Raw genomic sequence first — 22,885 nt, forward strand, 5'->3', positions numbered from 1 at the left:
AGCAGCCAGTGCGTTGACATCGGGGCAAGCCACATGTACCTACCTACAACTGTCTGCTGAAATAGTCTGTATGGGCATCCCTCCTTTAGAATCTCCACTCACTGGGGGGCTACTACTTGCTGTCATTGTTTTCTTTATCTTGGGTGGTTTCTGTGCATTCACTGGCCACAGGTGGTGCAGAAGACAAGATGAGACATTGTGAACCCACACTACATTTACTCATCAAAGAGCAATTACGACTGAGTTCTTTGTGTAAGGCACTGCAGTGCTGGAATTCATATGAAGAAGAGGGAAAAGCACAAGCAGCATCAGCTTTACTCAGTAACTGGCAATAGCCATGGTCTGGTTGAAGAATGAACCAGCAGCCTCTCCAGCAGCGCAGAGGGGTTGGGCTGACTAGGGACAGGGACCAGCCCAGCTGCTGCCAGGAAACCACTGAAGACTGGGCATGACTCCATGTAACTCACAAATAACCCTGGCATTTCCAGACTGCAGATGAAATAGATACAAGGTAGGTGTTAACTGCAAACATACTGGGTAATACGTATGTACAATTTATTTAAAATACTTTTTAACATATAAAACCCCCTCACTATTTATATAGTCTAAGTCCTAGCAACATATACAAATACTGAGCAACTACAATACATGCTGAGGTAAGAACATACATTCTGGGAGAATACTCAAGCCAAACAAGATTGAAATACATTTTATATACACATCTTTACATATAAGAGAGACGCATTAAATGTACCTTTCCTTTATTGTACACAGGGAAATTCTAGTCTTAGTATAATTAAATGCAATTTAAACCCAACTGTTACATGTTCAAATGTATCTTAGCCCTAGCAGATAACATGTCCAAAGTCTGAAGCAGGAGCCAAGCCTGGGACCAAATTCCTTCCAAAAAGGGGCTTAAATTTTAAAAACATCCATTTCTTTAACAGCTTATGCTCCTCAGATAACAAAGTTACATTGTTCGCGTGAAAAATAACCCACTGTAGAGAAACTGCATAATTCTTATACCACCTTAGCCTTCAGCTATCCACAGTTCTTCCATTTCTGGTCTGCAGAAAAAAAAATCAAATCCAGGTGTATTATTTATACTGACTTGGACACATCCATTTCTTTTAATGATAGATTAATTTTTCTAAGCCTGAACTGGTACAGTTCAAGAATGGAAAGGATTCTTAACTTGGCTGTAGCTATATTGTCACATCTCAGTGGAAATTCAAAACTTCCCACTGCTTGAAATAAAATCAGCTCAAATGTCACCAACATAATTTATGAAAATCCTTTTGCCAGGATTTTCTTCTCCTGAGAAGATGACAACAAAATGTAAACAGTAACGATCTGCTGCTTTGGAATGCAACAGGTGGATCTGTGATTGGTCTCATGTGGTTGTTTCTAATTAATGGCCAATCACAGTCCAGCTGTCCAGACTGTCCTGGTCAGTCACAAGACTTTGTTATTCATTCCATTCTATTCCTGTCTCTCCTTCTGATGATTCCTTTCTCTCTATTCTTTTAGTGTAGTTTTAGTTTAGAATTTTTAATATAATATATATCATAATATAATAAATCAGCTTTCTGAAACATGGAGTCAAGATTCTCGTCTCTTCCCTCATCCTGGCTGCCCTGCAAAGCCACGCTCAGATAATTTCAGTCATAGTTGCTGCCGATAGCTAGGAACAGTTACTCACCTGTTTAAGCAAAACTACAAAGATTGCAGACTGGTTTTATCAGTCAGAAAAAGTTGCAGCAACAAAAAAGTACAAGCAGAGGCAGGAATTTGCTGTTCACAAATGGGTCTTATTTACCATCCTTACATTTACATTTAGGCTTAAGACACCGAGCTCTAAAACAAGTAATTAAAAAGTGTCATTCTCAGGTAATGAGAATGAATGATCAGAAATTGTACAACTGGGTTTAAGGTAGCACAGAGAATGTTCAGCACCTTTGTTGGAGAGAGGGACAGTGGGATTGAGCACAACCTCAGCGAGTTTGCCCACAGCACCAAGCTCTGAGGTGCTGTCAACATGCTGGAGGGAAGGGACGCCATCCTGAGGGACCTGACAGCCCTGAGAGGTGGCACCTCCTGGAGTTGAACAAGGTATTGTCCTATACCTGGGTCAGGGCAATCCCAGGCTCACAGACAGATTGGGCAGAGAAGTGACTGAGAGGAGCCCTGCAGAGGAGGATAGGGGGTGATGGTTGTTGAAAAACAACAGCAATGTGCTCTCACCCCCCCAGAAAGCCAATGGGATCTTGGGCTGCATCAAAAGGACCATGGCCAGAAGGGTGAGGGAGTCTCCTCTGCTCAGGTGAGACCCTACCTGGAGTGCTGCATCCAGCTCTGCTGCCCCCAGTATAAGAAGGACAAATATAAGAAGGACATGGAACTGCTGGAGGCCAGAGGAGGCCACCACGAGGTTGTTAAGAGAACAGGAGCACCTCCCCTGTGGAGACAGGCTGGGAAGGTTGGGGCTATTCAGCCTGGAGAAGAAGAGATTGTGTGGAAACCTCATTACAACCTTCCAGTACCTGAAGGGACCCATAGGGAAGCTGGAGAGGGACTCCTTGTTAGGAACTGCAGTGGCACAACAGGGGGAAATGAGTGGAGACTTGAAAGAGGGGAAGTTTAGGTTAGATAAAAGGAAGAAATTCTTTACTGTGAGGATGGTGAGACACTGGAACAGGTTGCTCAAAGAAATTATGCATACCCCTACTCCTGGAAGTGTTTAAGGCCAGGTTCAGTGGAGCTCTGATCTAGTGGAAGGTGTCCCTGCCCATGGCAGGGGATTGGAAGTAGATGATCTTTAAGGTCCCTTCGAACCCCAGCCATTCTATGATTCTACACAATTTCGCATTTTAGATGCTGAATGGGCCACAAGTGATTTCTGACTCTGGAGTTTATATACAGCCCCTCTACAAACATATTTTCAGGGGTAAGTGAGGATACTGTATTGGTGTTAAGGCATGGTGGCAGCCCCTTGAATAGCACTGCAGCTTCCATTCAGACGTTGTCCACAGCATTTAAGGACCTGGGCAGTAAACAAGGCTTTGCATTGCATCACAAACAAACAGTAACCCCTGAAGTCCATAAAACTGGGCTACTGTGTAGGGAGGGGGTCCACATGCACGAGTTGATTAAGCATCCTTCCAATAGTGTTGTTAGAATAAAAATACAGCATTTTTATAGTGGGGTTTTCTCCTACTTAGGTAAAAAAGCTGTGGTTTTTTTTCTAACAAGATAAAAAATGGAAAATATGCCATTCAGACTGTTTTCATTTTGTGACTACCTAGCTAAAATGAGTCTACATTACCCCAGTAAATGACTGACTGCAATGTTTTCACAGTACAGAACACTGGAACATTCAAAGGATACAAATTCCAATAAATAAGTTTGAAATGGACATTCTTTGGAAGAGTACTCATTCATTTGCAAAGGTTTTGGAATCTTTCATGCTTCTTATTAGAACAATCATAAAAAAGCCCTAAGGCTAAATTTGGCAGTTGTGCTAAAACATACCATATGTGCTAAATGCATGTCTAACACAAACTGTGCATCATTAGAATATTTGTGTGCTTCCTTAAGCACTCACAGAAGTATGTACATATCTTTTTTTGTATAAGCTCACACCTGAACACAGAATAATAGACACTCTTGGGGGAGGGCAGGGCAGGGCCTTTCTCTATTCAAGTCACCTCCAAGACCTGAATGCTTCTTGCACTGAGCATCAGGAAAGACTGACTTGGAGGCAGATGATATTCAAGTGGCCCTCACAAGCATAGGGAATAATATAAAAGCAGTTCCCAGGTAGTTTGCTTTGTCAGTCTGTGTCTCCTGGATCCCTAGAAGAAATATGACTGAGTGGCTTAAGGCGAAGAGGCAGAAAAGAGATTATACAAGACAGCAGCTTCTAGTTTTGGAAGGCTAACCTAACCAAAAAGGCAGGAACCTTTGGAGGAACACACAGCTGGCTAAAAATTGCCAATTCTATTAACAGAAGCTGAAATAATGTAATTCAGAATCAAAACTATTTTATGCCATGAAGCTAAAGGGATTTTTGCCATCAGTCCTGATAGCAGCTTGTTAAGTCCAATGTTGTGCAGGCATTTTACAATGAAAATGAGGAATTTTAGAAGCTGTAGTGCTTGCACAGAAATTAAGAGCTTTGGGTATTGAGGTGGGTTTTTTCCCCCTAAAAATAGTGCCATTACGAAGAAATAACTGGCTTTTGTGCTTAAACTGTTTCTCCTAATTTATCACTCACATCTATGAATTAGTGGAGCTAAGGATGAAGAGTTCTTCTCTCATGTCCGACAGACAATTGCACAGTAGTAATAAAATGTCCACGGCTTTGCAAGAGAGAAGATGTTAATTGTACATACAGCTTAAGGAAAAGCAGAATTAGTGTTTTCCCAGACCTCCCATACCACATATTTTGGTTCAATGTTGTATTATTTAAGACTAACAATACCTAAACAATGGTATTGAAAAAGTGAAACTGTGAGCTTTATGGAACTGGCTTTTAGAAATAAGCCATCATTCTACCTTACTCATGAGCTAACTTAGTTCATCCTTACTCACAGTGGGATGGGCCACGCTCTGTGGCACCTGGTACACGACTTGATCGGCACTGCCCGGCCCTGGCTGCCCCTTTGGTATATCGTACAGTGCCTGTGCTGAGGATGCACTGTCTGTCCTGGATAACAGTTTACTGCATGTTCCAACCAGTGGAGGAGCTGGATTCCCTGCAGCTTTGAAGGTGGAAATGGAAGGAGCGCCAAGAGGTGTGCTGGGATGGCTGGACATGTCCATGATTATTGGAGTCGCATACTCAGGTCCAGTAACGGGCAGTGGCTCGGCATAGGCGTGGTAAACTTCTTGGATGGGGGAATTGTAAGGGTCCAAGTCAGCGTAACTGGCTTCTTTTCCTTCCTCTGGTTTGAAGGTTGATCTCTGGTGAAGCGTGCCCACAACTCCCCCTACCAGAGGCTGAGCATATTCTGTGTTGCAAACCCCAACAAAACAAAACATAAATACACTTACTGAGTTGTTTTACAGTGGCATCACATTAAATACAGCCTGTCAATAGTCTGCCAGAGATCACAATCCTATATCAAACCAGTGGTCCATCTCTGTCCACCAGTGCCAATCGCTTTGGAAAAGGATTCCTTTCCACCCAATAGGTAAAGCCATTGAGATAGCCAAAACCAAAACATCCCCACTTCTCAGGTTTATACTGCTTCCCAAGTGAGCTGCAACTTCCCATGCTGCAAATTTGCCTGCAAATGAAGCTGACTGAAATGTTCTTCTATTTACATTAGATTTAAATAAAATTGTTCTGCCTGGATCTGGATAAAAAGTGGTCCTTGGGGTGGAGTGTTTGTCTTTTGAGGGGGGAAGCCTGCATGTAGTCTGAGATATTTTAGCTCAACAGATAATCGGAGTTACAAAAACTGGAGGTGAAAAGCCTGACTAGCTGGGTAAAAACAGACAAGCAGCCAAACAAGAAAGATAATTCTGCCTGCAGTGAAGCTGTAATTCCTGCACATCTGCCTAATTCTGCCATTAGCAGGTAAGCACAGAACCAAAGGCACAGTCAGTCATCCTCCTCTCATGTCTGGCTCACCAGGGAAAGGGCATGTGGCACTATCCATAAACCTTCCTTTTCCAGATCCTAAGTTTGATTTAACCCATACAGTGAAGGTAGAGAATCAAGTGCCATATTTCCAATTTGTGCATAAAAAAATATAGTGATGAAATTATTTCCAGTGCATGAAAATATAACCAAAAAAATTCCTTCACCCTTTATGAGGTTTAAAAACAGGTAAGGAACCTTTCAGTTACTGCATTAACTTGGGCAAGTGTCTATCTATAGCACATGAAATGAGAGAAGAGACAGGAAAAAGCCTATATTTTAAGACATATGCTTAGCCACAGAACGAATCATTTCTCCTCTGTTCCCCTCCAAAACCAGGAAGTAACTAAATGTAGCCAGATTCCTGACAGTTTTGGCATGTCATTCATATACATACATACATACATACACACACACACATATATATATATATAAACACAGCCCACAAAGTACCTGCAGACTCTGTTTGCAACATTGTTGGGACTTCTCTTGGTCTTAGGTGACTGATTTCACTGCTGCTGTAGCGTGTAGGAGTTTCTTCACGTTCTGCTGATTTGACTGGGAAAAACTGCTTCATCCCTTTCCACCATCCTTCACATGGATCAAAAAAAAAGCAAAAAAACTACCCAAGATTGCACATATACTGTGTTGTAAGCTACTAAAATACTTTTCAGCACAGCTTGTATTTTATTGAAACAGGCAAATAACTCAATTATCACTATTTTGAGTAATAACCTAAGACATCAGAGCTGTGAGCTATCAGAAACAGATATGTAGCAAATTAAAGTGATTAAAAGGTTCCTTGTCTAAAGGGTAAGACATACTTAAGACTGTCAGTGAGCAGACACACAGGTGCGCAAGTTTTCAACAGAGGCCAGAGAAGCAAAGCACAGTCACACAGCAGTACCAACCCAACTGCTGCAGCTGCCCTTTGCACCTGGGGCACAGGTGGTTTTAGGACCATTGCAAAGAGCTGCCTGCTGCAATTGTCTGATCTTAAGTTTATGAGGCACAAGACAGTTGGATGAAGGATATACCTAAATCCCACATGCTTACTAGAGCAATGAAAATAAGAATTTTTGACCCAAGTTATACACTAAGATGAAAGATTTTTTTTTCCAGGACAAAAAAGTACCAAGTAAATGGCTATCAAATGTATAGAGACATTCCTTATAAATTAATTTTTCTCCTCATGTTGTATAATTAAAAGGTTTTCCACTTTGTTCACAAAAAACCCTGAAGTGGTCAGATCTAACAGGAGACACAACACTCACTATTTCTGAAGAAAAGCAATCAGATAAAGAAGCAGTACAATTAAGTTGGTCCACAAAAGAAATTCAGTGTGCTATGCCTCCCTCAGTCAGCATTAGAGAAGTTTCTGCTAGTGGAAACTATAACTGCAATCTGAAATAAACATTGAACAAAATAACACTGAACAAATGGTTTCATAAAACCATTTTGTTACCTGCATGATCCCAGTAAGGTAGATCATATGCATCCTCAGTTTTTTTCTTGCTGAGAAAAAAAAAAAGGAAAAGAGGGTTATTTTAACTAGTCTGCTTATCAAAAGATGCATTAAGTAATGCTCAGTAACTATCACCTTGGCTGTAACTGGTCCTCAAATTTTATGTACCAGCACCAGCATCCTGGCTTCCCATCACCACCAGTCTGCTGCTACCAGAGAAACCAGTTTTCAGTCAAAGCATTTCCAATGAAAACAGCTGTTTTCATTAGAAAACAAAAAGCTGTTTTGTCCTCACTAGTCAAGTGATTTTTTTTTCTCAGAAAGAATGCAATTCTTTCCACAAGTGCAGACCACAGACTTCCCACAGCAATTCATGCAGCATTTCATTCCCACACACCAGGCTAACATTCATTTAAAGGACTTTTATCCATCTATTCATTTACCGATTTCTCCAATGCCACGCACAAACTAAGATAAGAATCAGAGTAGTGAAGACCATCACCAGCACTGGAACCAGAACTGCTGCCAATGCCACATCTGAAAGCCATTAAATTAAGTGATGTCAGACAGAAAGAGCTTCTCATAAATCAGTTTTTGATTTGAAAATTACTTGAGTAGAGCACACAGTTTTCACATTTAGTGTCTATCACACCAGATCCCCCAGCTAAGCTACTCTGCTGGATGCTCCCACAGTGCAAACTTCAAGTAACATCTGGCTCTTCTACATGCATGCACAGCTGGTGGTTTTGCAAGGTTTTTAATCAAAATCAATCAGTTTGTTTTAATAGATGATTTTTCTGTTACAATAATGTATCCTATTATTTATGCAGAAAATCCCTTAATGTCACCATATAAGTTCAAACCTCCTTTAAGAAGTAAATTCCACTGTACCTTAACAGTTAATCCCAATCAGTCAGTGCTGGGTCTGTGTGTGATCCTGTCCCCTGCCATCCAAAGGACACTTCAGCAGTGCCCACATCTGCAGTGACTTTGCTCCCTTTTCTGACCATTTTCTTTGATAAACAAAATGATTATGCCAGGTGACATTTTTCAAATTTCATGTCAAAAAAACTGCTCCAGAGAAGATCTGCTATATCAAAGGTGTTATGTTCTAAGAAATTATTAAATAAAGCAGTTACACCTGATTAATTCAGAAGGGAAGTCCAAGTTATAACTTCTCCTTCTGACAAAGTTTGTTCAGTGATTAAAAGCTGAACACCGCTTGAACAAGCTCTGGAAGATGGAACTATTATATATCTATAAAATATATATTGTATATACATTTATATTATATATATTACTTGGTAGATTGGTTTTGTTTCTTCATGCAGCATGCAACTCACATCTTTTATAATTTGTGTATTTAATAACTGGTAAATATTAGAAATAAAATATTGATAATCTGCTGTAATTTGTTACGTTTTGAGAAAATTTCAATGCAGAAAGCCCATTTAATGTATGCCAAAGCACTATAAAGAGTTCCAAATATTTCTACTGTTTAACGATGAATACCTTTGGTTACACTTGGAGTCACTGTAGTGTTTTTTATTTCAGGTGTGAAAGTTGTTTTATCTGTCTGCAGTGAAGTCTTCACTGAATGAATGAAGTCATCCACGAAGTCAGCATTCTTCTCATCATTCTTGTTCTGAGGTGGTGCTGGCAAGGTGATTTTAGGAGCACGACCTTCAGAAGAAAGGAATTTATAAGGTAAGTTCTTTGAAGTGCTGGTTTTCCATATCTCCTTTTCAGGAGAAGACAGCTTAACAGTTTGCTATAAAGCTTTTGTTCATGTTATATAATGAGGAAACCACCCCTCACACCCCCCCCCCCCCCCCCCCAGGAATCAATGACATGATATGGAAAGCAAGTGATTGGCATCTTTTGACACACTTATTTTGTAAATTACCTTGTGTACACCTAAATTCAGTATTTTCCTAGTTAAGTGTAATAACTTTTGGATAAACTCAGAAATACCAGTTAACGAAGGATTACGCAGCCAAGAAGTTCTTTAGACTTACTGAAAATATACCTATGATATAACTTTTAATCTTCATAATTTCACATACAACCTTAATAGATTCGCTTCTTGTCTTGCACAGTTGAAAGTTTTTTGTTGTCTTACCTATACTAAACTGACATCCTAGCAATTCTACTTTCATTGCAATTTTCTGGTGCCATTTTAAGGGGTTAATCCTAAAAAAACGTGCAATAATAGGTGGAATGAAATTATTGCGGACTTCCTGGTACAATTCAGTATTCCCTTGAAATATCTAGAAAAGAAGGGGAAAAAAGAGAGAACATTATGTTCTACAAATACAGTAGCAATTGAGTAAGTACTACCAATTTTGATGTTTTATTTAGGAAGAATAAAGAGTGAAGGAATCAATTCACCCCATAACAGCACTGCTGCCTGCACTTGTCCACTCCCTTTGCCCCATTACATTTACAACTAAATAAAAGAAAGAAACGTGTGTGCACATGTATGCACACAGCTACACAGGTCAGAGTAAAGGTACCATGGAATATCATACTGATGCTCCCCAGGCACAGCCTGCTGTTACACACATGTTTATGGCACTGAGTCATTCTAACTCCTTCTTGGTATTTTACACACACTCTTCAAATATACATGGAGTTCTGACACTGTGCAAGCTGGAATTAAGTGGTGCCTTCACACAGCCCAGCAGTTCAGCACAACCTGTCTGAGGATGGTATTCACTAGAAAGCACGGGGAGGCACCTTAAAGTGTGTAACCACACTGTCCTCTCGTGGCTGTTGCCTGCAAGTGCTGAGCCACAACAAAATAGAAGAATTGGGGTTCAGAATGTGAAAGCTCTCCTCAGTCTAATACTAAGCCATGAGGTTCTGCAAGAGAAGGGTGCAGACTTTGCATGAAGGATGAACTCAAGCTGGTCCTTCACTGCCATCCTTGCACACAAAGAACTCATCAAAATGTGACAACACACTGTCTGGCTGAAGTTTAAAAGCAGTGAGCAGAGTCCCTGTGAGATGCAATGTAAGCACACTGACAGATTTACAGCCAACCATGGGTTTGTCACTCCCGAGCTGCTTAAAACAATACAGCAGCTTGGCCCAGTACTCCAACCCTCCCCCTCCTTCAGGAAGACTGGTTTCACACCATGTCTTTTGGTAGGAAGTGAGCTGCCTCTCCATGTTTGTGCACAGCAGTGGGGCTTTGGCCCTTCACATGCAGCTCTGTGGTGCTGCTGCAACACAGGTCACCACTGGGATGACAGCAAACGAGTTCTTTCTTTTGAAGCACTGATACAGACATTGAAAATCATAGTGGACACAATGCAAAACACAATTATAGCACTTGCCTGAAAAAAGTCAGTATTACAAGGAGTTTTCTTCTCATTCACACCACTTGGTAAGGAATAAAGCACCCTGCCATTCTTAAAGACAAGCACTGTATTGCACAGCAGCTGATGTGTCTGCATAATATGGAGCAGTCAAGAGCTTTTAGCACATCTCTGATCAATACAAATCACTGCTGTTTCAATCTTGATACACGAGAGAAGAGATTTCTGTATTGCACTGCTGAGTTTTTGAAAAAAATGTGTGGAATATTCTTGAGGCCTGAAATAATTATCCTAGAAACTATCCATTCAAAACAAGTGCCTGCTCTGAATTTAAGCTTCTTGTTCTTAAATATATTCAGTAGCAACAAATGAAGACACAGCAAATGCAGGGGCAAGCCTATGATGTTATTTAGGAAATAAATTAATAACACCAAGTAGTTGAAGCTCATGTGCCCACAGCAGACTGGGTTCCAATTTACAGCCACTTTCCCCTTACTAGTTTGTTTTGGTTTTGATGTTGTAGTTTTGGGTTTTTTGGGGGTTTTTTTGGGTTTTTTTGTTTTTGTTTTTTTTTTTTAATGACAGGCTTGTAGCTACAGATCCCACTAACAGATTTTTTGTTTTGGTAAGGATGCAAGTGAGAAGCAAAATAAGAGAGGTGACTTCCTGAGGGGATGCACCTAGCCTGAACTGCTGTACTGTATCCTTGCTCGTGCTGCGCCTGCCAGAGCCCAGCACCAAAAGAAGGCACATCTGGCTGCCCAAGCAACATATGCAGATGTTACAGAGCAGGGACACAGATGCCCAACTCTGAAAGCTGAATCTCATGTCAGGTTTCTGAGGCTGAGCATGTAACAGCAAGGGCAAAAAGAACCAACACCAACTCTTACCTTCAAGAAAGATTAACAGTAAAAATCTTTACTCCAGGCTTTTATCAGTCAAGCTTTTGACAGCCAATGTTACAGAAGTAACTTAACTTTACCTGCAGCTCTGTATTTTTTGTTACCTTAAATTTTGCATTAAAAAAAAATTTGCTTCTGAGCTCAATACAGCACTAACTTGTTAATAAGAAATCACTTTCATAGTCTTTTTATTATCAAACTCTTTCCATTTCCCTCTCTGCTGTTAAACAAAGTTTTTCCAACACTGCAACTCTCATTTGTCCTTTTTCCCCAATTCAAGCATTTACTCTTTTTTTTTAATCCATGAAAAATTAAGAAAAGTTTTTCTTGAGTACTGGCAAATCTCTAAAAGGTATTTGCAAAAAAGACTGCAGGAAAGGCTTGGAAAAGCTTGTAGTCTCCTGAAAAACGTTAGGAATTCCAAACATGTTTCTAAAACACAGGGACTAGCACCTCCCAGCTGGTCTGGCATGCTAAAAGGGAGAAGCCTGCAAACAGATGCATCCAAAAGCAAATCTGTATCAAGTGAGGTGATGGCAGACAGAGAGAAAATCTACTATTCTGAAACAGAAAAGCTGAACCATTTTTTTTGTGTAATTTAACTACAGCTGCCAGTTCCTGGGCACATATGATTCTTCATGTCCTGTCCCTTAATGACACACAGAGCTCAAAGAAAGATGTGTTGCCTGCAATTTCAGGCTCCACAATTTGTTTCATTTCATGAGCATACAAGAGGAACAGTGCACTCAAATTCAAGGCAATAACTGTAAAGTTTTTTAAAGAAAATTGTCAAACTAACACTGAAGCCTAAATCTAAGCACCTTCCTAACTGAGGTCTTATTTTATGGCCAAAAGAGGGCACTCAAAACTAGCAAAATATGCTGGTTTTTTCCATTTTCTCTTTGAATACTTCACACCAACAGTGACTTTAGTTCACATGTAGGCTCAGACCTGACAGTAAATTCTCCTCCTCTCTTCCAAGAGTTTCCTACTGCAATTATGGTCAGTGCTCAAAAATCTCTTAATTTAACAAACTTCAGCCTATTACTTCAAACAGGATGATACATCCTACCTTGAAACATTCTTAACAGAGAGAAAAAAAAACCAAGGACAGCCAAAGTGACCATCCTTAAAACCTGTTTCTAAAAAAACTACCAGACTAGTAGTTACAGTTACATGTACGTAATACTACCAGCCTAGAGAATTAAGATAAATTCCATCCAAGGATTTTAAGAAAAAGAAGGAAAATCTAGTTCCAGTCACATTACTAAGAATCTTGTAATTTCATTAAGAAAATCTGATCTGAAGCACTGGGAAGACATGAATTTTCTCATTTTTGCTGTCTATTAAATACTGCAGAGCTGTAAACATGGGGAAAGTAAAATTATTTTGAGGCTAACATTAGGGACTTTTGCTGTGTGGCAAAACATTTGAAATCTGAACGTACCCCTCCCTCTGCAAGGGCTGTTCTCTTATATAAGAAACTTAACAATATTTGCTTAAAAATTGAAATTGACAGAAACATTTGAAAACATGAAAAAACATACAACCCATTACATTTATTCTGTAACCATAAGAGGATAAGAAAGTTAAGGTTAATTTTCAAAACATATAACCTATTTTAAAAGAAATTGAATTATTCTTGAGGAGATGCAGTACCAGAAAACCTACCAGTGGCAACAGAAGTTTCTTGTATAGAATATTCCCACCCAAATAGTAATAAAAATAACAGCTGAATTTTAGAACTGTTCAAATCCTTACATATTTGCATATTGTCATATTTTCTTCTGCTTATCTGTTGTTTATGATTCAAAATAACACTGAAAATGAAAGTTATTTATAGATTCCTCACCATATGACTTGAAATAACTTATATGTACAATTGTGAAATCTCCTTAGAGCACACCCAGAAAGTATGTCGTATTTTTACCTTATCTTTACCCATTCCAGGTTCTCTGTATGCTGTCCACTTCTGTGCATCATCACTGTATAAAATTCTGTAGGCTGAGACATAATAGTAGTGCTCTGCTAAAGTTGATCCAGTAGTTATAATACCTGTGAAAATTGAGGTGTGCAGTTAGGACAAAAAACTGGTACGACTTTGTAAAAATTATCAGATCAGTTTTTGAATCCAGAGCTGTACAGTAGAGAGTCTTTAACTGGTCCAGTTAACTTCAAGAAGTTTTCCAAAGGGCCAGGGTGTGAAATTTCCACAGTGACTGAAACTTAGTAAACTCATTTTACTTACTCTGTATTTTAATTTTCATTGTATAACCTCGCTAAGCCTTTCCCCCCACACCCCATTTCTTGATGGAAACAGCCCCTTCATTTGACCACAGCTCACTCCTGTCTCCAGCTGCTGACACGGCTTTTCCCTGCCCTTGTACTGGCAACCTAAAGGCACCATTAAAAGAACTGCAGCTTCCTACAGCTGACACTGGAGCGCTGCAGCACAACTCACACAGCAAAGCTGTTTTGGAAAGGCTTGTTAGCACAAGAATTAGAGGAGCAATGCAAAATCCAAAGAATCTCCAGGGAGGTAATAACAAAGGCCACTGGTAAATCCAAGTTGCTTAATGACAGCAAGCCACGCTGCTGATAGCAGAGTGTGCAGCTGAGGTTACAGAGACCAACTCAGGCATTTTGGAAAGAGATAAACGCAAACTCATCAGTGGAACATGTTTCACAATAGCCTTAAAGCACTGGACTCTATGAAGCACTCAACCTAAATCCAATTTATTTTGATTTAAATCAGTGACAAACATGCCCATTAACAACAGCAAATCACCTCTGAAGGATTAAACCAGAAAACACAAACACTGGCACTGAAGGTACAACTGCTGCACAGCTACCCTGGAGATTAAACCCAAAATGCCAACACCTCAGTGCTGATATTGGATTCACTGTGGCCATGACAGGCACTAGGAAAAACCTAGGAACACAAGTCTCTGCACCAGCACCAGAGGTACCAGTGGGCTGAGCTGACTGGATTTTGATCTGCATCTCCAAGGAGACAATGAGCAGGAAAAGGCAGGAATCAAGGATCCAATAAAAACCACAGGACTTCAACAAATTCTGATGGAAGAAATGTCTTTTACTATGAAACTACACCTCTTCAGCTCCAGGCTCCTCAGTGTATTAGCTAGGACATGGAAGCAAATTAAGTGTAATTGTAATTAAGTGCCACCTGAGCTTTATCTAAGGCCCAGCACTGGAAAAAAGGCTATCATTAACCAAAAATTTTGAACGCTGCTGAGAAGTCACATCACGCTCACTTACCTGTTATTTTCTTTTCTTTATTCAAGTCAATCTGCAACCACTGATGTTCATCACTGATAAAAGCAGCCCAAGGAGGTCCAATCCTTTTTAGTCGGGCATTTTCAGGTTTCCAAATGTTTACTTGTCCTGTTTGGTTAGGCCACTCGAGAATTGATGATGATGTGATGTGGGAATCAGGAATCACCCCAGACTCCATCCCCAGTGTCCCATAGCAACCTGAACAACAGAAAAGGCAAGGATTTCAAATGAGAACTGAAGTTATGTGGCTTGGATTTTAAGACTTCACATGCAAATATTAAATTGCCATCTAAATTTATTCCTTAACAACAATATCAACAAAACACACTCTCTTTTGCTTTCTAACAGGGATGCTAGAACCAAACTAGTCACGAGAATGCCACGATTTGTGCCTTTTCCAAGAGTAATGTGGATATTCTCTCAGTCCCCACTCACACAGAGCACTCAATGAGAAGCACTGGGGAACCTTCATGGTCTAAGAGTATCTCTGGTTGCTGCAGGAATGGGAAACAGGCTACTGGTTCATTCGTTGCTTTCTTTTGCCTGTATAACTTCTTGGGTTTTTAAACCAACTCCAGCATCACAGTGTTAATTTGAACAAAACCAAAGCAAGTAGGAAGTCATGTCATAATCCTGGCCTTGAGCTCAAACACATCCTTGAAATTAGTTAAATTTTTCTGGTTACCATTCTTATTAAATGTTTCTTCCTATGTTGCCTTCTGCTGGTAGCTGAAAAACATCTCCTAAATTCAGGGCTGAATTTCTTGTTCTGTACTACCAATGGTTTTCCCCTCTCACGTGCACAGTCCCCAGAAGTATCAGCAGAGAGCAATCTTTGCCTTCAGTCAGGCAGGCTGAACAACCCAGCCTAGTTTCCCTTCTCCTGTGAACTCCCCCACTCCACCGGGGGGGGGACACTCATCCCTCAAGGAAGGCATAGGTGGCAGAGCCCACGTGTGACTGAATCCCAGAGAAAGTCTTGCCCATGGCCTGTGAGATGGCATTAGTAGTTTACTGTCTCTGCTGAACGTACATCACCTGCCACAGCACAGGATCACTTCACTAAAGGAATTCTTTCCCTCACCTGTCATTTTCCATCTAGCATGCTGCCACTTGGCAGTAGAAATGCCTGAGTCTCTAAATACCTGCTACACTCCACTCTGTGCGCTCTGTGATGCTTCAGTTAATTTCTATCGAGTCTCAAAGTCAGGCAGTTTTTCCTGTATGAGTAGTCTCATCTTCCTCTGCACAGACCACACCTCTAGCATTAATAACACACTCCTCTACTTCATACCAAGTCATAAAACCAACTGCAACAGCAGGAACACACTAGGACCTTCACCACAATCTGATAAACTTCATTTGAGCATACTTCAGGGTTTTTTTCCCCTCACCTAATTCCTAGGCAACCCAACTACAGACATTTTAATCTAGAGCTGCATCTTCTCTCTAGCTTATTCAATAATTTCTCACGTGTCACTGAAGTTCACAAAGTCTAGATCAGCATTTTTTCCTATCTCTTCGAATTTCCAGGCCATTTAATTACTTTCATACATACTATCAGATCACATTGTGAAAGACAAAAAAAACCAGCAAACCCTGCCTGGATGACTGTGTTTAATAATTTTTATGCATAAGGACACTAGACCTGTAATTCCTTCTCTCAGCTCTTGCAGATGCCTGAGAGAAAAATAATTTTAATATTATGTGCTATATTTTATAATTTTTGCTTATTTACACATTTCCATCACCAAACATTCCTGCCCATCAGATTCCTATCTTTATATTCCCATTCACTGTGCCTTTGATTTATGTATTAGGAAAAGCATTTACTTATTTTGAGAAGTATGTGCATGATTCTCCCTCCCTTTTTTTTTTAACTTTATCTTTATGAAAAACAGACGTGATGACTTTATGGTTTTTACATTGTTATAAAAACAGTTAAAGAGACTAAGGAAAGGCCACTGTCTTCACATTATTTTCAACATCCACTCACTCAAAGACAGGATTTAAAGTGACTTACAGAAAAACTAGCTTCCACTTAGAAAACTACAGCTAATTTATTTAATTAACCTGAAAGAATCTTTCTGCAGATAAGCAAGGCTTACTCAAAACACTGCTGTACCTATAAATGATTAATCATCAAGTTGAGATAGTAAAACAATTTAAAAATATACATTATTGAAGAATGCAGTAAAAAAAAGGTCTCACAAATGAGAACAAAAATTAAGAATCAAACCTGCACACCTCCTTCTATTCACAAAGTTTGTATGAAAGTAGTAACATGTAATACATGTGATAACACGTAATACATGTGATAACACTTACCACTTGTCTTAAAGGTGAACAGACTTGTAGACAAGGGTCCCCTGCAGAGAACAAAAGATGATGTTTTTCAGTACTCAGTGAGAAAAATTGAAACAAACTGTCTTCAATTTATTTTCTTGTCTGACTGCTTGCCACCGAAACCTATGCACATGTGCCTGAACAAGCACTTAATGATTAACACATCCTGCCCCAAGTTGCAGCACTTTCAGTACAAACACCTTCTCAAATGAAATCAAATCCAGAGATATTGGCTTAAATACTTTCAAACAATCATCTACCCAGCAAAATGCAAGACTTCATTAAAATGCTTTCTTTTCAAATTATGTTAATCATAGTAACACAAATCAATCTCCTGTGATTGCTTTCATTTGTGGGACTTGAGATACAACAACAAGCTACACTCTTTTCCTGAAACTGAAAAGCTCCAATTAAATTACTGTTTTTCCACAGACCAGTAGGAGTTTATAGCCAGGAAGGTAAAAACTCCTTGCAGAATTTTGAAAATGAAAATTTCTGGTCTAGAGATTAAAGATATTTGGTAAAACAATTTGGTAAAACAATTACACTACAGCAAAAGTGTGAGAAACTTAGAGAAGAGAACCTGTCCGGGGAACACATAGCTCCATGAGCTGAAATTTATCCCACGATGAGACACTACCAAGACCTAAGGTGCTAAAGATAAGGAAACTATAAGAAATACACTTACACTTTTGAGGTGACATTGTTAGCCAGGGAGCCTTCATAGTATGGAATGCCCTTGCTGATTACAACATTAATTTGACCACCAAGAGTATTTGACACGACACCTGCGTGAACACTGGCCATACAAAGTGATGATGACTTGAAGAAGGAAGAGAAAGAAAAATTTCATACTACTAAGTGAATAAATTGAATACCACACCATATATTGTAAATGCTACACTGTCCAGTTACAGTCTTTGTTATTATTACACTAAAATACTATTCTTAACTGTAATCTTGGTTATTTAGAAACCATTAATCTTTATTTATTATTGAATTTATAAAAACAAAAGATGAAGCCCCTACATTTCACTGTGTCCTCACCCAGCTGCATTTAGAATGTAACTGTTGTAATTAAATGACCTCAAATCAACACCAAGGTGAATCAGTCTGAAAAAGCCAGCCAGCCAGGCTCAGCCTATAATAAATTATATTAGACAACAAAACATGTAAATAAATAGAAAACTTTTTAATAGAAAGCACATTGGAAGAATGTTTGTTTATTTTCTCACAATTAAGGGGTGAGGCACTGCAGATTTTGTAGCTTTTAACCAAGGGTTTTTTTATCGTAACTTGCAGTTAAACATGGTTTAACCATCCAGTGCTGATCCATGTAAAGCCACAGTAATACATGCATAAACAAGTCAATTACGTATGTTATACAAGTCAGTGGAGAGCAGTAATAAAATATTTTTCTGCAGGGTGTCGTGGGTTGATAGGGAAGTGAGGTTTTTGGGAGGCTGTGGCTAAACCAATCAGTGGCCAGATTTAAATACTGGCACCTGGTGTGGCCACTGAAGACTTGGACTGCCTCTGAGAACACAAGGGTTAAAGCAGAGCACTCCCAGGGGAACTTTCTCTTCTTGGTTCGGGTGGTGAAGAGGTCTCACCTCCCACGCAGCTTGTAGCTTGATGGGGGAAGGGGAAGCCATGTGGCCTGGCTGAGGGGTGGTGATGAACTGAGAGTTGATTATCTGAGGGGTGGTAACTGGATTGAGAATCTAAGGTTCTATCTCATTGTGCTGTGGTGGAAATCGGGGGAAGCAGGAAGAATGTTTTGGGAAAGTTTTCATTCTGAGTTCTGTGTGTGTTCTTTTTTACATATTGTAAGTTAATAAAGTTTTTTTCTTTATTCCTAAGCTGGAGCCTGCTTTGCTCTATTTCTGGTCACATCTCACAGCAGCCACTGGGGCGAATATATTTTTATGGGGGTACTGGCATTGTGCCAGCATCAAACCATGACACAGTGTATCGTGTTCTTGCCTTTTCTCCTTGGATGACAGAATCTACTAACAAATGTCAGAGCGACACTTCCCTGGCTTGCAGGCTGTAGGTGCCACAGTGATTAACACTCATCACACCAAGTCCATCAGCCTGCCCAGAATAAGCTCACATCCAACAGGTCTGGGATTAACATAGCTCCCCTCTCCATTAAAGTAAGAGCATGGAATTTAGTAGAAGAGGCAGCTCTCTCCTCCCTGCTCACCAGATGTCAGCAGTGAGAGCTCTGAGCCCTCAAGGACTTTGAACATTAGGGTCACACAGAAAATAATCAAGATTTTGGGTATTTTTTAAAGCAGCAAACAGTTCCCATACATTTGAAAGAGATGTGTAAGAAACCTCAACCTGAAACTTGGTCTTAAAAGTGCTGGACAATTTAATTTTTTTTACACACCCTGCCTTCTGGGAAATTCACAGCCTTTTTTGGCTGATAAAGTATACAAAAATAAAGTCACAGGGCATTTATTTCCTTAAGTTTCCTTAGGAAAAGGTTTTGTTTTCCTCCATAGAAAACAATTATTCCAAATTTTGGAAAAAAACTCCCAACAAGCAGAACTCCTACAGATGCTGCAAATTTGTGAGGCAGAGAATCAATTTAATCTTGTTACCAGCTACAAAAATTACCTTGCAGCTACTTAATGAGCACTCACTGGGGACAAGAACATTTAACACAGTTACACTGTGGTGACATTTTTACATGGGGGTAATTGTTAAGCAAGTAGCCTGGGAGTCACAAATATTTGGGGAACAAAAGAAATAGGCACATTTTAAGTTTGTATTTAATACTAAAATCTTTGGTTACTAACATTTTTACATTGTCTTACTCTTACCTCTGTGCTACATCTAACGGCTTATTAAAAGAGTATTTTAAAATAAAACCCAAGGATTTAATGTAATTTTTAGTAGACTGCTAGCAAAATTATAAGCATGTAAAATAAACAAAGCAAATCCTCCCATCCTATGGCAAGTTCATTAATTGACCTGCAAAGGCTTACATTAGAAAAACACTGTATAGGGTTTTGCAATGTTTTTAGTAAACAATACATTATTAAAGATGCTCATTAACAATTTATAGAACTACTCTTACAGTATGAAATTTGTTTTGCAAATTATTTTATAGCTGCTGAACATGAACAGTATTTCATCTTTAAAATATAACAAAAATTAAGATCACCACTAAGACACTGCTGAAAGAGGCATTACATTGTCAAAAAGGACATCATTAAAATACTGGTTCTTTCTTTATAAATTTCAATTTCCCAGCCTGAGGAAACCAACTAAAAGAAAACAGGAAGTAGAAAAAACCCAATCTTTTGATTGATCCACCCTTCTCTGCAGGACTTAAGAAAGTATTTGAGACTCCGCTACACTACTCCACTTCTTGGAGGTGGCAACATCTGAAGCACCTGTTATTTAGCACCAGAGCTAAAAAATAAGTACCATGTTATTCACTTTTAGGAGGTATAAATCCCAGCATACAGGAAGCACAACTAATGCAAACAACTACAACTGACTTGCATTACCCACCACGTGTTTTACAAAAATTCACTTGAACCCATGGTATTTTCACTTACATCTCTGTATCCATGAGGAATACTGCCTGAAATATCAGCAAAAGGAATCACACATCCAGCTGGACAATACTTACTGAAAGAGAACAAAATATCAAGTCAGGATACGCATGCACCTACAACTCTCTTACTGTTATAAAAAAGTTATGGTTTTGATTTACAAGACCCTGCTATTCATGTATCACTATATAATGATATCTCCTAATTGAAGATCTATCAAATCAGACCAAAAATACTCACAAGTATACAACAGGAGGACAGACATTTGAAAATGTTTTAAAGTAAGTCCCAGCTGAAAGCACAGTTCCAGTCTCAATATGATGAACCAATAAAGCCAGCATTTTATATTATGAATACTCTATGGTTCCTGTAAATTCAAAGTCATATAACTAAAAATACCAATGAATTTTATTTTATGAACTAGAGACCTTCATATCTATGTGTTTTGCACCCTTAAATAAAGCATCTGAAAAGTAATACTATTTTGTAACAGCTTTTGGCAATGCTTAGATCATAAAAACTGGCCAAATTACCACTAGCTCATAAAAAGCAAGAGGCAAGACACCAGCACCTCTGGAGCAAGCCTGTGTTCATGTTCTAGGACCATTTCATATTACACATATGAAAATTATTTCATCTTCAAGAGCTAAAAATAAAGTGGAGCAAACCCATCAACATTTTCACCACAGCTCAGCAACAGCTGAAGCAATGCTGTAGGTTCCATGAACACAGGGGGATTCAGAGACTGTCACACATTAACTAAGGCCAGAACCTACAACTAGATCCCTATTTTGGAACCTGGGAAAATGAAGGAGAAATGCAAAGGTTGCACTTGAAGATGTTTCAGGTTGCAACAGCTTAGGTTCTCCAAAAATTAAGCTTAGACACTTCACAGTAGCCTGCAGCTTTAAACATTGGCCTTGCTGTAGATGGAAATGGGGAAGGAGACAACAGGGAAATGACACATTTTCCCCTTCAGAATGTACAGCATTCTGTGTCTCCATGGAACCTCATTAATGAGCACCAAACTGTGAAATGGGTGTGCAATTTCTAACACATGTCATCATTTAGTGCTCCTTAGGTAACTGTAATACAAATTTCAGTAATTAAGTTGTGTACCTTCTAAAATATATTTATAAATAAGCAATATTCTTTCTATGAAAATGTGATATTAGCTCCTATGTGTTAGTGCAAATTAACGAGGTTCTACTGTATACTGCATGTAAATAACACAAATGGGAGAGACAGGAGGAGGAAGGAGGAGTGCAAATGTCAAAATTCTTCAGCTTTAACCCTAATTAGTTCGTGTCTCAAGTTCTCTGGATGGCCAATTTTCAAACTGCATCAGAATATGTAACAAAGCAAAGTAGAAACACTAAAATTACTTCATTAAAGAGACTGGGAGGAAAACAGGTAAAAATCAGTCTTACTTGAATTCTGGTTCGGAAAAATGACTTGCATTGTCTAAACAGGTAATTAAGTCTGGAAAGAAAAAATGGAAGTCAAAAGGATGAAAAAGACAAAAGGTTGAATATGCTTTTTAAAGTGCACGAATACATACAATTGAGCCTCTGAGGCTTAACAAAAAATCTCAGAATGAAGAAAACACATTCCTACTAAATTTTCTTGCAACAGATTTTGTATCACAGTAGAACCTTGCTAATTGTCTGAGTAACTGCGAAATCTACTGAGAATATGACACTAGATAACACTACAAAACTTCATTTTCTGTGCAGCTTAATTTTAATATTAAAGTAATAAGATAAAGAGGCCTGTGTTTTCACCATTTCATGGTTCTGCAGTGCTGAACACAAGCTCCACAGAGAACAAATGTTAGAATGCTGCGTTATTGGCATCCGTGACTGATACCACAAATTTTGTGTTTGTGTCTGCTGCGTATCAACACATACAATCTAAAATACAGAGAGGAAACCATCAAAGACCCTACAAAATTAAAAACTGATAATCTTTATCTGCTCTTTTTAGAATAACTTTCAGATAGGGTATTTTGCCCTCTGAGGCAGTTGCTGCTGCTCCTTCATTTCCTTGCAGACCATGTGTTATCACTCACCTTAAATGAGTAGGAGAAGATGCAAAACAAATACAGCAACCTCTTTCAGAGGCTTAGAAGAACCAAAACCAGGGGAAAAAAATGAAGAAAAACACAAAAAACTAATCTGCAGATTATGTCATTAAAGAGTTAAGGGAGTACAGGATGCTGCTACTGAAATAAAAATTTCCACGAGGTTAGTCTGTGTAAAATATACAGAGTTTGATAAGAAAACTTGTTAGCTATCTGCCACCTTGACTACTACCTGAAAAAATGCATT

General features: G+C 39.1%; 1 protein-coding gene across 1 annotated transcript in view; it reads right to left on the reverse strand.

Moving 5' to 3' along the window:
• Positions 1-541: 541 nt before the first annotated feature.
• The window catches only part of DCBLD2 (discoidin, CUB and LCCL domain containing 2), a 47,388-nt gene continuing 25,044 nt past the window's right edge, over positions 542-22,885 (reverse strand). Inside the window, exons 4-16 of the mRNA XM_038136217.1 lie at positions 21,986-22,037; positions 20,559-20,631; positions 17,669-17,802; positions 16,963-17,003; positions 14,617-14,832; positions 13,268-13,392; positions 9,235-9,382; positions 8,625-8,795; positions 7,556-7,649; positions 7,113-7,162; positions 6,101-6,238; positions 4,594-5,012; positions 542-1,067 (exon numbers count right to left, since the gene is read on the reverse strand). Of these exons, the coding sequence (XP_037992145.1) occupies positions 1,038-1,067; positions 4,594-5,012; positions 6,101-6,238; positions 7,113-7,162; positions 7,556-7,649; positions 8,625-8,795; positions 9,235-9,382; positions 13,268-13,392; positions 14,617-14,832; positions 16,963-17,003; positions 17,669-17,802; positions 20,559-20,631; positions 21,986-22,037 (1,691 nt within the window). The 3' untranslated portion in view covers positions 542-1,037. The remainder of the gene's footprint in view (positions 1,068-4,593; positions 5,013-6,100; positions 6,239-7,112; positions 7,163-7,555; positions 7,650-8,624; positions 8,796-9,234; positions 9,383-13,267; positions 13,393-14,616; positions 14,833-16,962; positions 17,004-17,668; positions 17,803-20,558; positions 20,632-21,985; positions 22,038-22,885) is intronic.

This window comes from Motacilla alba, chromosome 1, assembly GCF_015832195.1.
Source record: "Motacilla alba alba isolate MOTALB_02 chromosome 1, Motacilla_alba_V1.0_pri, whole genome shotgun sequence".
NCBI classification, from domain to species: Eukaryota; Metazoa; Chordata; class Aves; order Passeriformes; family Motacillidae; genus Motacilla; species Motacilla alba.